The sequence below is a fragment of the Rana temporaria genome, chromosome 10 (assembly GCF_905171775.1).
Source record: "Rana temporaria chromosome 10, aRanTem1.1, whole genome shotgun sequence".
Classification (NCBI taxonomy): domain Eukaryota; kingdom Metazoa; phylum Chordata; class Amphibia; order Anura; family Ranidae; genus Rana; species Rana temporaria.
The window spans coordinates 68535696-68550365 of record NC_053498.1 but is presented as its reverse complement, the minus strand read 5'-3'; the positions used below and the strand labels follow the sequence as shown (position 1 = coordinate 68550365).

The 14670-nt window shown below is 40.7% G+C and overlaps 1 protein-coding gene across 1 annotated transcript in view; it reads right to left on the bottom strand.

The window, feature by feature from the left end:
* Window positions 1–215: 215 nt before the first annotated feature.
* Window positions 216–14670, bottom strand: part of LOC120915130 — a 34347-nt gene continuing 19892 nt past the window's right edge. The window contains exons 9-11 of the mRNA XM_040325389.1: window positions 6819–7022; window positions 6282–6388; window positions 216–677 (exon numbers count right to left, since the gene is read on the bottom strand). Of these exons, the coding sequence (XP_040181323.1) occupies window positions 434–677; window positions 6282–6388; window positions 6819–7022 (555 nt within the window). The 3' untranslated portion in view covers window positions 216–433. The remainder of the gene's footprint in view (window positions 678–6281; window positions 6389–6818; window positions 7023–14670) is intronic.

The window sequence follows — 14670 nt, the reverse complement described above, 5'->3', positions numbered from 1 at the left end:
ACAGACCTAAAAAATCTACTAGCGATGGCTTGGTGCCACCTTCAGAGGGCTGGTGGCATCCATGCCTCAATGGGTGGGGCTATTTTTGTGGCAAAATGTGAACCTACTCAATATTAGATGGGTGGTCATAAAGTTATGGCTGATTGGTGTCTATCCTAATCCTATTTGAAAACTATTGAAACAATATTTGTTGGGAGAAAGCAAATCTCATCATATCAGGCAGCACAAATATTGAAGTTTATTATACATGGTGACAACAGGCAGAGCTACAGTATCATTTCATCAGTACTGCAGAAAGGAAAAGGGATTATGCATTGAATCATTGACATTATACTAGGATAAAAGTGAAATTTATATACAGAGTGTATACAATTGTATATAACTCCTAGATTTAAAATACCATTTTACAGCTGTATAATTATTGAAAACATCTTTACATTATGTTGCTGAGATAAGTAATTTGTTTCTCTAAATTATCAATTTTTTTAATTAAGCACTCTTTTTCAAAAAATAGTGCTTTTAAATAAAAAGATTGTCCCTCTGAATTGTTTTGATTCTTCTGTGATTCAACTTCTTTCTCCAAGATTGCGGTGAGTTCAGTGTTCAGTTGGTCTAATGCCCCATGTAGTTGCTCCATTGTCATCCCATCCTGACTGTTTTCTTGATTTGTGATTTCACTAAATTAAATTAATATTTTTAATATTAATACAAGACATCACTAACTTTAAGCCAACAGATATTGCAGAACAACATTAGCAGAATATATGTAATAATAAAGGGCTATACAGCAATAATTCTCTATTGGGGCTAAAAATATATATATTTTTCAGTCTTATATAGGCTTGGATATTGTGTGTACATTTAGAGCAGTGTTTCTCAATTCCAGTCCTCAGGCCCCCCCAACAGGTCAGGTTTTCAGGATTTCCCTCAGATGAAAAGGCTGTGGTGATTACCAAGGCAGTGAAACTGATCAAATCACCTGTGCAAAATAATGGAAATCCTGAAAACATGACCTGTTGGGGGGGCCTGAGGACTGGAATTGAGAAACACTGATTTAGAGTAATGAGGCTGATGGGCTCAGATAGCTGCTTTATGAATATTCATAAAATCTAGTCATTTAAGGGTTGAATTACCACATGCAGTCCAGTGCTTTTTTTGTATGCATCAAACATGCAAAGAAAGTAGGTTATGTGGTTTCCAATGGCATAGTTCACACCATTGCTTGCAGTTCCAGTGCGTTCCAGTTCCAGAAAAAAAAAGTAGAACATGTTGCATTTTTCCTGCACTGGACTGTACTGTTACACTGAAAAATGCATTAAAAATGGAATGCACCTAAATATACCAAAAAATGCACTGGAACACACATGTCCTTATTTAGAGTTAAGAATAAAGGGGGGGGGGGATTTACTGGACTGCATCAAAAAGCACTTTAACGCATCAAAAACATGCATGCAGAAAAAAATCTGGAACGCATCTAGACTGCGATTCTATGGTGTGAACTGGGCCTAAAACCAGAAAGTGCAAAATCTGGTGGCACTCTGCATAGAAACCAATCAGCTTCCAGTTTTTTTGTCACAGCTTAATTTAACAAGCTGAATTTAGAAGCTGATTGGCTACCATGCACAGGTGCACCAGTTTATGCACTCTCCAGTTTTAGTAAATCGACCCCAGAGTGTTCTGTACATGAGTACAATATGAGAATTATGTATATCAATTATATGGCAATAGCAAATGGAATCCGGTATAAACCAGATGTCAAATGACAATGTCAATATACTCCAAATTTTGCACATACAGGTGATACTCGAAAAATTAGAATATCGTGCAAAAGTTCATTTATTTCACTAATGCAACTTAAAAGGTGAAACTAATATATGAGAGAGACTCATTACAGCTTACAGCTCATGAAAACTCCAAATCCACAATCTCAGAAAATTTGAATATTGTGAAAAGGTGCAATATTCTAGACTCTTTCAGGTAGATTCACAAAGAGTTAGGCCGGCTTATCAGTAGATAAGCCGACCTAACTCAGAATCTACGCCGCCGTATGTTTAAGCGTATGCTCAAACAGATATACGCTTAAACATATCTAAGACAGGACAGCTTGTGCCGTCCTATCTTAGATTGCAATTTTTCGGATAGCCGCTAGGTGGCGCTTCCATTGCGGCCGGCGTAGAATATGTAAATGAGTTTCTACGTCGATTCCCGAACGTACGCCCGGCCGCCGCAGTCGCTTTACGCCGTTTCCGTAAGGCCTTAGGCGGCCTAAAGTTATTCCACCTATGAGGTGGAATAACAATGTTAAAGTATGGCCGCCGTTCCCGCCACGAGGTTCGATTTTTTTACGTCGTTTGCGTAAGTCGTCCGCGAATCGGGATTTACGTTGTTTACGTCCACGTCGAAATCAATAGGCCCGTACGCCTTACTTAGCCGCAATGCGCACTGGGAAATGTAGGCGCCCGGCGCATGCGCAGTAACAAAAAACGTCAAAAACGTGAGGTCAAGCCTCATTACCATACAACACGCCCCCCTCCAACCCATTTGAATTAGGCGCCCTTACGCCCGCCGCGTTTACACTACGCCGCCCTAAGTAAGGAGGTAAGTGGCTTGAGAATCATGTACTTGCCTCTCTTACTTAAGGCGGCGTAGTGTAAACACGCTAGGCTACGCCAACCTAGTTTTGCGCGCCCCTACCTGAATCTACCCAAATATGTCCCACTCTAATCAGCTAATTAAGCCATAACATCTGCAAAGGGTTCCTGAGCCTTTTAATGGTCTCTCAGTCGGGTTCAGTAGGAATCACAATCATGGGAAAGACTGCTGACCTGACAGTTGTGCAGAAAATCATCATTGACACCCTCCATAAGGAGGGAAAGCCTCAAAAGGTAATTGCAAAAGAAGTTGGATGTTCCCAAAGTGCTGTATCAAAGCACATTAATATAAAGTTATGTGCAAGGGAAAAGTGTGGAAGAAATAGGTGCACAAGCAGCAGGGATGACCGCAGCCTGTAGAGGATTGTCAGGAAAAGGTCATTCAAAAGTGTTGGGGACTTTCACAAGGAGTGGACTGAGGCTGGAGTCAGTGCATCAAGAGCCACCACACACAGACGGGTCCTGGACATGGGCTTCAAATGTCGTATTCCTCTTGTCAAGCCACTGCTGAACAACAAACAACGTCAGAAGCGTCTTACCTGAGCTAAAGAAAAACACACCTGGTCTGTTGCTCAGGGGTCCAAAGTCCTCTTTTCTGATGAGAGCAAATTATGCATCTCATTTGGAAACCAAGGACCCAGAGTATGGAGGAAGAATGGAGAGGCACACACTGCAAGATGCTTGAAGTCCAGTGTGAAGTTTCCACAGTCAATGATTTGGGGAGCCATGTCATCTGCTGGTGTTGGTCCACTGTGCTTCATTAAGTTCAGGGTCAATGCAGCCATCTACCAGGAGATTTTGGAGCACTTCATGCTTCCTTCTGCAGACGAGCTCTACGGGGATGCTGACTTCATTTTCCAGCAGGACTTGGCACCTGCCCACACTGCCAAAAGCACCAAAACCTGGTTCAATGACCGTGGGATTACTGTGCTTGATTGGCCAGCAAACTTGTCTGACCTGAACCCCATAGAGAATCTATGGGGCATTGCCAAGAGAAAGATGAGAGACATGAAACCGAACAATGCAGAAGAGCTGAAGGCCGCTATTGAAGCATCCTGGTCTTCCATAACACCTCAGCACTGCCACAGGCTGATAGCTTCCATGCCACGCCACATTGAGGCAGTAATTGCTGCAAAAGAGCCCCAAACCAAGTACTGAGTACATATGCAATCCTTGTTTTATTGATTGTATGTAATATTCTAATTTTCTGAGATTGTGAATTTGGGGTTTTCATGAGCTGTAAGCCATAATCATCACAATTTTGACAAATCATAGCTTGAACAGTTTCACCCTATTTTCACCTTTTAAGTTGCATTAGTGAAATAAACGAACTTTTGCACGATATTCAAATTTTTTGAGTATCACCTGTAATACATACTTTATTGAGCCGGGGAAAGAAATGTGATAACTACAGTACATACATTATATTATCAAAAAGAGACTTTAAAACAATATATATATGAGTAGTAGCTGATAATACTGTGTTATTTGACCTGCGCAGTGAAACTAATATGTTTAAACAGCGCTTGCTACAATATGTATAAATGTGAATTTGTTATGTGCCAAATCCACTTGATATTATTGATATTATAAAGAAATAATGATAAAGTAATAAGAAGGCCATGGCAAAAAATATAAATAAAACAGTCCACTTAGGTGCAATGCCGGGACAAGGTCATTCGGTGTCCAGGGCGAAGATGGCAAACTGCACCCATACCGGGTGCAAAGAAAGATCATTTCCTCTATAGAGAGCCGTGTATTGATTATCAACGCTTGCAGAGCTTGTGAAATACCCCCCAAACCATACATTTTCTGAAGTACACAACCTTTAGGATAAAAAAAAGTGCTACTGAGTTTTTACGCCTCGCAATAGTTGGGCAAATATTCATCAAATCACAATTTTTACTAAAAATGCACTAAAATCATTATTAGTGCACACGAACCCAACATAACTTACAAAATTGCTGCTACATTACTACTATGAACCATTAGAACTGCATCCCTTGTGGATGAAGCTGGAATATTTTCATTGAATTATTTTTAGATATATGATTATTGTCAATTTTGGTTGATCCAGGCTTAAACCAAATTTTTTGTACATTACTACTATGGACTCATTCTCATGGGGCAAACTGAAGTGTATTCCCATGGTGCGCCGTATTTACCTGCACAGGGATGCACAAGTGTTCCGTGCATCCCCACGCAGGCAGTTCTATTCATGTCAGGTGGGATGCAACAACTGCACGGGCACAGCTACTGCTCCCAATCTTACATTTGTGTGGGTGTAGTTGCATGACCCCAAACACAGATCATGTGAGCTCAGGAGCATGCACCCGGACCCACATGGATATCAACTGAGATCAATGGGACTGCCTGCACAGGGATAAACACCTGTGCATCCCTGTACAGGTAAACACGGCCTTGCAGGGGCATACGCTGTAGTATGCCCTGTGTAAACCAGGCCTAATGCCGCATACACACGATCGGTCCATCCGATGAGAATGGTCTGATGGACCGTTTTCATCGGTCCAAACCGATCGTGTGTGGGCGCCATCGGTTATTTAACCATCGGTTAAAAAAAAGCCAACTTGTTTTAAATTAAAAAATTCACGCATGCTCAGAATCAAGTCGACGCATGCTTGGAAGCATTGAACTTCATTTTTTTTAGCACGTCGTTGTGTTTTACGTTACTGCGTTCTGACACGATCTGAATTTTAACCGATGGTGTATAGGCATGACGGACCATCAGTCAGCTTTATTGGATAACCAATGAAAACGGTCCATCGGTTCATTCTCATCGGATGGACCGATCGTGTGTACGCGGCCTTACTATGTTTTATTTTTTATTTTGGGTGGGGTGTTGCTTTGGTGCGATATCAGATCTAAAATAGACCCCTGACATCTCTTTTTTGAGACAGAGAAAGGGACTGAAGTAAGTCCCATTCTCTGCTGCTTTAGCTACATTGTACATTAACAAATAGGAGTCTGTATACAGATTTCTAGTCATTCACAAAACTGAAGACACTGTTTACTATGCCCCAGTGATCAATGGACACAGGAGCAATTACTCACTATTCCCATTGAAGGAAAGGAACGGGGCTGATAAACACAACTGAAGTAATCATGAGCCCATAGCAGAAGGAGGACTGTCAGGTCCTGGCCAGCTGGAAGCAGTGCTGTAGGTCCATACACTGTATGGTCCTGGCAGCGAAAGGGTTAAAGGCTGTTTTGCCTTGTATCGTTTGCTCTTGTCTGAGCACCATTAGCTTACTGCCAGTGCCAAAACTTCTAGTAGAAAAAAACTCCAGCTCATCATTCAGGGCTGCCAAGAGCTTCTCAAACTATTCTGAACAAATTTGAATCATTTGCTGCTCTGTAGTATACATTTCTTTGGAGACTGGTTTGAATTTCAATCGACTTCAATAGTAGTTCAAGTTCAAAACCTCCAAATTTAGGGGGTTTTTCAATTTTTTTTAAAGTTTGTCCGAACCACAACTAGTCATACATTTCTGAAGTTCACTCGTCTCTATTGATAGGTAAGGCTGTGTTTTATCAATTCAATTCAATGCCTATAATCACTGGTTCTCCTTAATACTGTTCTACCAAACAAACACACATATGTGACCTTACCAGGATATCTTTCTAAAGCTGTCATCAAAGAATTCTCTTTTCTTTTTAGCCAATTTCTCCTTGAGTATTGCTTCAACTTCACATACAGACAACATTTCATCTGTCCTCTAAGGTTAGAAAATCAAAATCACATAAGGAATTTCATAAAAACAGACCAAGGTTTTACCCTTTAGAACAATGTTTCTTAAACTGGGGGTTATAACCCAAAATGCGTCTTAATGTTTTGGAGATGGGTTATCATATAACTGTATAATAAATGTAGCCTAGTTTGTCCAAGAGCACAATCATTGGCAAGTGATATATCAATTGTCATTTATCTTTACTTCAAATCATATACTACCACGATCCAGGACATAGCCTGTAACCAGTGTGATAAATATATAACAGAGAATGTTCAGTTTTTGGGGGTGTAAAACAATTAAACTGAAAAGACTGACACCACTGACACCTATGGGGTAACAAAGTGTGTGATGGGGGGGAGAGAGACAAATACACAAATAATTATTCAATTTTTTAGGTAAATATTTTGTTGTTTACCTCTTTATAACAAACATGTTTATTTGATGGTGTAAATTTCATTGATATAAACTCAGGAATGACATTTTGGTTTTCAATTTTTTTATAACAGTCTTCTGCTTTTGTCAAAATACCATCATTTGTTGAGCTTGCAATATTAGACTGGGAAAGGAATGATAATTCATGTCTGGTAAAAAAGCATTCATTGAAGCAAACTTTTATTGCCTGTAAAAAAAAAAGAACATTTTGAGTAAGGCCAAACATCTATCCAAGAATAAAAAAGCAAGCAACACTTTACGTAAAAAAAATATTTTCACATGGATACAGAATTCAAATAAAATATATACAGAAAAGTTTTTTGGGGGAAATTTAAGGGTGCCATATGCGCAATAGAAACAAAAAATGTATATATAAAAACATATTTTTGTTAGTACAAAAAAATAAAAATAAATGTTGTTATTTGACAAACAAATAAACCAAGACTTGTTTTTAGGTGTATCAGACATAGAATTGTTTTCTTTTTTTTTTTCAAACAGGCAGTGACAATTTTGTATCTATCCTGACATGTTTCGCCACCAAAGACTTCTTCTGGGGATTGTTTTATACATATGCCACTGTTTAGAAAACAAAGCATACTATAACATACTATAATGGTATAAAGTAGTACCATACAAAACCAGAGACAATTATTTAGTATTAAATAAATATTGTTGTTTGCCATTTTAGCCATATCAGTGCTTACCCAAAACAAACTCCCAGTACCTCTGGACAGTTGCTATTATGGCAGTGCAGATGATACCAAATCTAAATCAGAAACACATAATGACCCTTAACATGCGTGACTAATAATTGCTTATATGTGAGAGATATAACAACAATCTCCAAAAGTAGTGAAGGATAAAATTAGAAAATGCTCATAAACTGCTACATAAATTTATGTTGGAAAAAACATTTCTCCTTATCCCAACGTGTTTCGGGAAATTAAGCATGTTTCCCTTCTTCAGGGGCATGGAGAAGACGGTGTAGATATACTATGAAAAAGAACAAAATATATAGTTTCAAAAATGCACACAGAGCTGCGTCAACATCGGAACATAAAAGCCATACCAGAACATACATACCAGTGTTGAGTCATGAATTTATCCAAATCGTGTTCAAATTTATAAATTCATGACTCAATACTGGTATGTGTGTTCTGGTATAGCTGTTATGTTATGATGTTGACGCAGCTCTGTGTGCATTTTTGAAACTATATATTTTGTTCTTTTTCAGAGTATATCTACACCATCCACTCTCAGAGGGCACAGACACCACAGACCTCTTTGCCTTCCCAGTTCATGGCCAGACAAGGTAGAATGTTCAAACCAGGTAATGGGTTCTTTCAGCTTTCCCGGGGGAACTACTCCTGTGCCCCAACTGCCTGTGGTCGCCCGGTTTCTGTTACAGCCGGTACTAACTTTCCATGCCCCCATCACTCCAGCAGGTTTGCATAGCCACCACCCCAACCTTTGTAAAATCTTTCAAATGTGGAAGTTTTGAACTTGAACTACCATTGAAATTGATTGAAAATGAAACCAGTCTTCAAATAAATTTGTATTACAGCAGATGATGCAATTTTTTTCAGAATGGTTTGAGAAGTTCCTGGCAGCCCTAAATGGTGAGCTGGAGACATTTTCTTAAAAAATTCTACTAGACCTTTTGGCATGCCCCCTAAAATACATACTAGACACTCATCTTTCTATGTACTCCTTACTTATTCACGTGGGGGAAAGGATGATATCTGGGGGCTCCCGTATCTTACATTGGGCTTCCAGATTTCAATAAAATTTCCCTTACCCCCACAACCACCTGGTCAGGGTAGTGGGAAGAGGCCCTTGTTTTTAATCAACATGTCTCTCCCCCCCCCCCCCCCCACATATTGAGGGCATGGTATCCTGGTATGGTTCCTAGCCTGTCAAGCTGCATACTTGCATTATAGGAATGTATTTGTTTTTTCTCAAATCTGTATCTGAAGGGTTTGGTATTCATTTTGGGGGTATTTTTTTTCTTTGCATAGTAGTGGTATGGATGTTGGGGTATTCCATGTCTTTTTGATATACATATAGCAAGTGACACAGAAAAAAAAGTGTATTTACTGTGTATTTACTTTAGTCTGCAAACCTCCTGTATTTTGTAAATAATGCAAACAGTACCCCCCAAATACATACCAGACCCTCATACTCCTTGATAAGTAATTAGTATGTGTTTTGGGGGGGTCTCTGTTGCACTATTTGCAAAATAAGGGACGCATATGGAGAAATGTGATATAACAGCATTTTAAGCAGCTTTTTTCCTTTTGTAGATGTCGATTTTACTATACTACTTTACTCGTTTATTTACATGGTAGAGTTGCACCACTTCACAGGCAAGCAGTTTATTTTTACGGAAATTATCATTTTTAATAACACTAAGCATTATTATATTAAGGCCCCATGCACACTAGCTTGTTAGCAGCTCCTAGCAGCTAGTTTGAGATTTTTTTTCCTTGCCCCTAAAAGCAAATAGTGTTATTCTATGGGGTTAATTTACTAAGAAAACCCGGAAGTAATGGTTGCTCTCAATTCAGTGTGCTAATACCAGTGAACACGCCTTTGTAAATATCAAATCGGCACATCCATGAATTTGCAAGTGCCAATTGCTCCCCCAATTTATTATATGGAACTACACTGCAGCCATGATCACATGAATGTGAATAAAACATTTTTTATGTGAGATGTGCTCTACCTCGTGTGCATCTATTTATGTATATTCCAATTAGTATTCCTAGTTTGTTTTCTTCTTTTGCTAACAAATTCAGTTATGATTGAGTATTACAGAGTAATGTCTGCTATTCTGTAAAGTGACATGTATTGAACATTTGCAGTTACATTGCAGGCAGCCGCCTGATTCTTAACAAAAACACCACCACTCCTAAACACTGTTGAAAATGCTCCTAAACCCTGCGAAAACGCTGACAAAAAATGCAATATATAAAAAAAAATGATCCAGATTTTTTTTTAGCTGTTTTTGAGCATCTGATGTGCATGGAGCCTAACTGTCCAGCCCTCTGTGCACTTTTTTTGCCAATCTCTTGGCAATATTAGTGTTAAAAATTGTGAAAATGTATTTACCAGATTAAGTTCCCTTTGACTTCAATGGGGATCAAATCAAATTAGACATTTTGATTTGTCCACCCCAGCTGTGTTTGGGTCATCTCTAATCTGACTTAAGCCATTCCATATTTCCAAATCCCATCGAAAGATTGTATCAATGGAGCTTAGAAATATGTTTGAAATGGGAATTTTTTAAAAGTTTTTGAGTCATTGGTCAAGTCCTTTAATCATAGTCCCTGAGCCAAATGGAACCTGGCGGGTTCTTTTATAGTTTTCAAAAGTTAAATGACGTCTCCAAGCTGGATGCCTATCCAGTGCCTGAGGTAGACTATTTAACTGAAAGATTAGGATGGCATTTGCCACACCAGAGGGTTTGTAACACTATGCCATCTTTCAGACACCAATTGACAAATTCCTAAAACCCTATAAGGAATTCTTACAGGCTTACCTATATGACATTGTCATCTTTAGCCAGGGCTGGGAAAGTCCTCTAAAAAAGGTACAGTTAGTCCTGGATGCCCTGTGATGCCCTACACTCTATGATGAACCTTGAGAAAGCATGACTGGGCTAGAGAAAGCCCACCATTTGGGGTATGTGATAGACAGAGAAATTATCAAACCCCAGTTGAACAAGGTCGAAGCTAACCAAAAATGTCCCCTTTCCCCTCACAAAAAATCAGGTACATTACTTTGTGGGCATGGTGGGATATTATATCTCCATTATATCTCTCACCACTCAGCAGCTTTCCGGCTGATCTCTGCTCGAGATGTCAAGACCTCCACAGATGACAAGCTGACATGGGCTAGTACAGAGGTATTGAATAAGGAGACCAAACAACAATTTGATACAACATTTTTATTTAACTTTGGTAAAATTGGCCACGGTGTCATCCATAAAATGTGGGGGCGGGGTTACAAAAATTTTCTCAATAAATAAATTAAATTACAAAAGGCCAAATTGGCTAAACTTAAAACTTTAAAATCAAATTAATTTCTGTCCATCCAGCAAAAGCTGGACGACTACTCCCCCCATACAGACGACCCCATGACTTATTATGACAAACTGACAGGTAAGGGTGGGCGGGCGGGCGATGCTGCTTGTCAGGAGATGTGACTGAGCAAATCGCCTCAGCCTCTCCCTTATATAGGCTCGTCCAGTGCGGGTTTTACCTCACGCGAACGGACCTATCAGAGAAGGGGGCTGCCGCAGCTGACCAATCAGAGGCTGTTACTACCCCAGAGCGCGGCAGCCCACTTCTCCCTCTGCTCTATCCCATGCAGGCTCAGCATACTGCCGTAGCCTCACATGGGCTAGTACAGAGGTATTGAATAAGGAGACCAAACAACAATTTGATACAACATTTTTATTTAACTTTGGTAAAATTGGCCACGGTGTCATCCATAAAATGTGGGGGCGGGGTTACAAAAATTTTCTCAATAAATAAATTAAATTACAAAAGGCCAAATTGGCTAAACTTAAAACTTTAAAATCAAATTAATTTCTGTCCATCCAGCAAAAGCTGGACGACTACTCCCCACCGGCCGGGGCCAACCGCGAAGCTGTTGGCCGAGGCCCCCCCACCACCGTGGCTGATTCGATCATGGACTGGATACCCATATTAAAAATGTCCAGGCCAATGCCTGACAGATGAATTTGGTCAACCCGAAACAACCCAGGCAAAAAACCCTCTAACTCGGAATGACGAAAGGAAGAGCCACCAATTGAAGGCATAAAACTATGAATCGTCCTATTTAGCCGTCTGCGGATTCTATCCACGTAGAAAAGGGTGCCGTGCGGCGACCATAACAGCCTGGGAACCATCTCAGAATATACTAACACTGAACCTGGGAACATTTGAGTTATGGAATAGAGATCCCTTTTCATTTCACATAACAAGTCCCATGTGTTGAATTTACCCAAGTCATTAGCCCCCACGTGGATAACTATCACTTGGGGTTGAGGCCAGACAGAAGACAAATAAGCTAGGTGGTCTTTTAAATTGCGCCACCGCATACCTCTAACACCTGACCATAAAATTAAAAATAAATCAGGATCAAGCCCCAGGTTAGCAGAGTATGATCTGGATCCGGAGTGCTTGTAAGCCCAGAACACGTAGGAGTGACCTATGACCCAAGCGATATTCCTGGATAAATCTGAAAGAGAATCATAAAGTTAGAAGACTGGGACGAACATATAACTTATATCTATTGCTGCCCCACCTGCCCACTTTTTTAACCTTACTCTCTGAAAAACCTATAGAATCAGCTGTGGTGGCAGCGCCAATTCGGAAAGAATGGGAAGAAAATTGGTACCCAGATAAATTCAAGCGCTTCAAACAGGAGGCCAAAACAGCTGAGAACTGGTACCTAGTTAGAGAGGACAAGTCTTCATGAATAAAAAAGGAATCGTTACTCAATGGTCTGACCAAAAGATAATTACGAACATGAAACACGGGACAGATAGCCTCATTAGGAGAACTGGATAAAGAAAACCACTGGCCAACCTGAGAGGACTTTGATCTGGACAAAAACAGACGGACAGAACCGACGTCAAACTGAACATGAGAAAAATGGAGAAATGAAAAAGCGTTTCTATTTGCTGCAGTAAACTCACCTAACCGAAGGGCTCCAAAGAATGCTATAGAGAAAGCAGCCTTAAAAAGCAAAGATTCGAAATTGGATGAGCAGACATCTTGAAGGATCTGAAGAAGATCGATCAAAATGGGGATAGATATGGGACGCCTATTATCTAAAGAGGGCCTAGACTTTTTGAGGCCCTTCAAAACCTGGGTGACCTGAAAGAAAGAGGTAAGAGCAGGAAGGCCTGCAAACTTAAGGAAAAAAGAAACTCCAGCCAATATTTTACCTATGGAAGCCGGGGACAGATTAGACTGAATGAGAAAGGACAAAAAAGACAAAGCCACGTAAGAAGACACATCTAGTGGATCCAAACCCAATGGTTGACAGAAAGAGCACCATTTGTGCCATGAAAGCCTATAATCCCTCCAGGTGTTTTCCGCTACTGAAGCCTTGAGATTCCGGAATATTATTCCCAAATTAAGCCCCAGAGGAAGTCTGGGCAAGGGGTGCCATGTTGATCCGCTGATGGCGCCAACTCTCGGAATCTCTTGAACTGTGAACGAGATAAAGAATCTGCTATGTTATTTTCTTTACCTGCAATATGCTCAGCTCTCAACCATATATTACAGTTCATACAATGAAGTACAAGGAAACGCAATAACCTCAGAACGGGATCAGACTTAGAGGACAGAGTATTGATGGCAAAAAAGACACCTTTATTATCCGTATGAACTAAGATTCTACGATTCCTAAAGATGTCTTCCCACACAACCACCGACACAATCACTGGAAAGAGCTCCAACAGAACTAGATTTTGAAGTATCTCCTTCTGGAGCCAATCAGGGTGCCAGGACTGGGCGCACCAGCGCCCATCCAAGAAAGCCCCGAACCCAGCAGAGCCAGCTGCATCGGTGAAGAATTCCAACTGAGAACTATTAATAAAGTCCATTTGCCAGGCCGAGGAACCATTAAACTCATTTAAAAAAGCATCCCAAATTCTTAGATCATCCTTGATGCTTTTTGAAATTCGGAAATGAGCGTAAGGGTTCACCATACCTTTTATGGCTAACGAGAACCTGCGCGAAAATACCCTCGCCATAGGGATGACTCTGGCTGCAAAAGCAAAAAGACCCAGCAAAGATTGTGCCTCCTTTAAGCACACCTTCTTACTGACAAGAAAGGTTGCAATCATAGACTTCATTTTATGTATCTTCTGTTGTGGCAATCTGAATTCCATTCGTTCGGAGTCAACCGTGATCCCCAAAAATTCAATAACTGTCGTGGGAAAAACTGTTTTCTCCTGGGCCAGAGGCACGCCAAAGTCATGACAAACGTCAAAGAAAACCTGTAAAGCTTCCATACACACTGATGACCCCCGGGGACCTAAAAACAAGAAGTCATCTAGATAATGTAGGATAAGGCCTTGAGGGATAACGACTGACACGACCCAATGTAAGAAGGAGGAAAAAGCCTCGAAATAAAAGCATGACATAGAAAACCCCATTGGCATGCATTTATCAAAATAATATTTATTCAAAAATTGAAAACCCAAAGAATTGAAGCCTTGTGGATGCACGGGAAGAAGGCGGAAAGCCGACTTAATATCAGCCTTTGCTAGCACAGCCCCTTGCCCTGCTTGCCTCAAAAGACACAAAGCCTCATCAAATGAGGCGTAGCAGACTGGGGCCTCCACAGAGGCAACTTCGTCATTGAGTGACGAATGCGGTGGGTAAGATAGGTGGTGGATCAGTCTGAACGCACCCAGCTCTTTCTTGGGTACGATGCCCAAAGGGGACAACCGGAAATTAGAGAATGGCGGGTCATTAAAGGGGCCAGCCACCCTACCCTCAGACAATTCTTTGCAAATTTTCTCAAGCACTAAGTTAGAGTGCATGGATACCGATAGTAAATTTTTAACTGGTGTACACCCTGAACCAGTAAAGGATGGCACTAAGAAACCATTGGCAAAACCTTCAGTTAGCAGAGCCGCCATCCTGTGGTCTGGATAGCGCTCGAGCCATGGGCGCATTCTTGCCAGGCTCACCGGAGTCGGGGCCTTTCCCATGTGTGTCCTTGGGTCCTGAATGAGAGGAACTAGCGGCAGCTTTACGAAAACATCTGCTCGCCGCGTGAGTACCGCCACCATAAGAACACTCATGTTT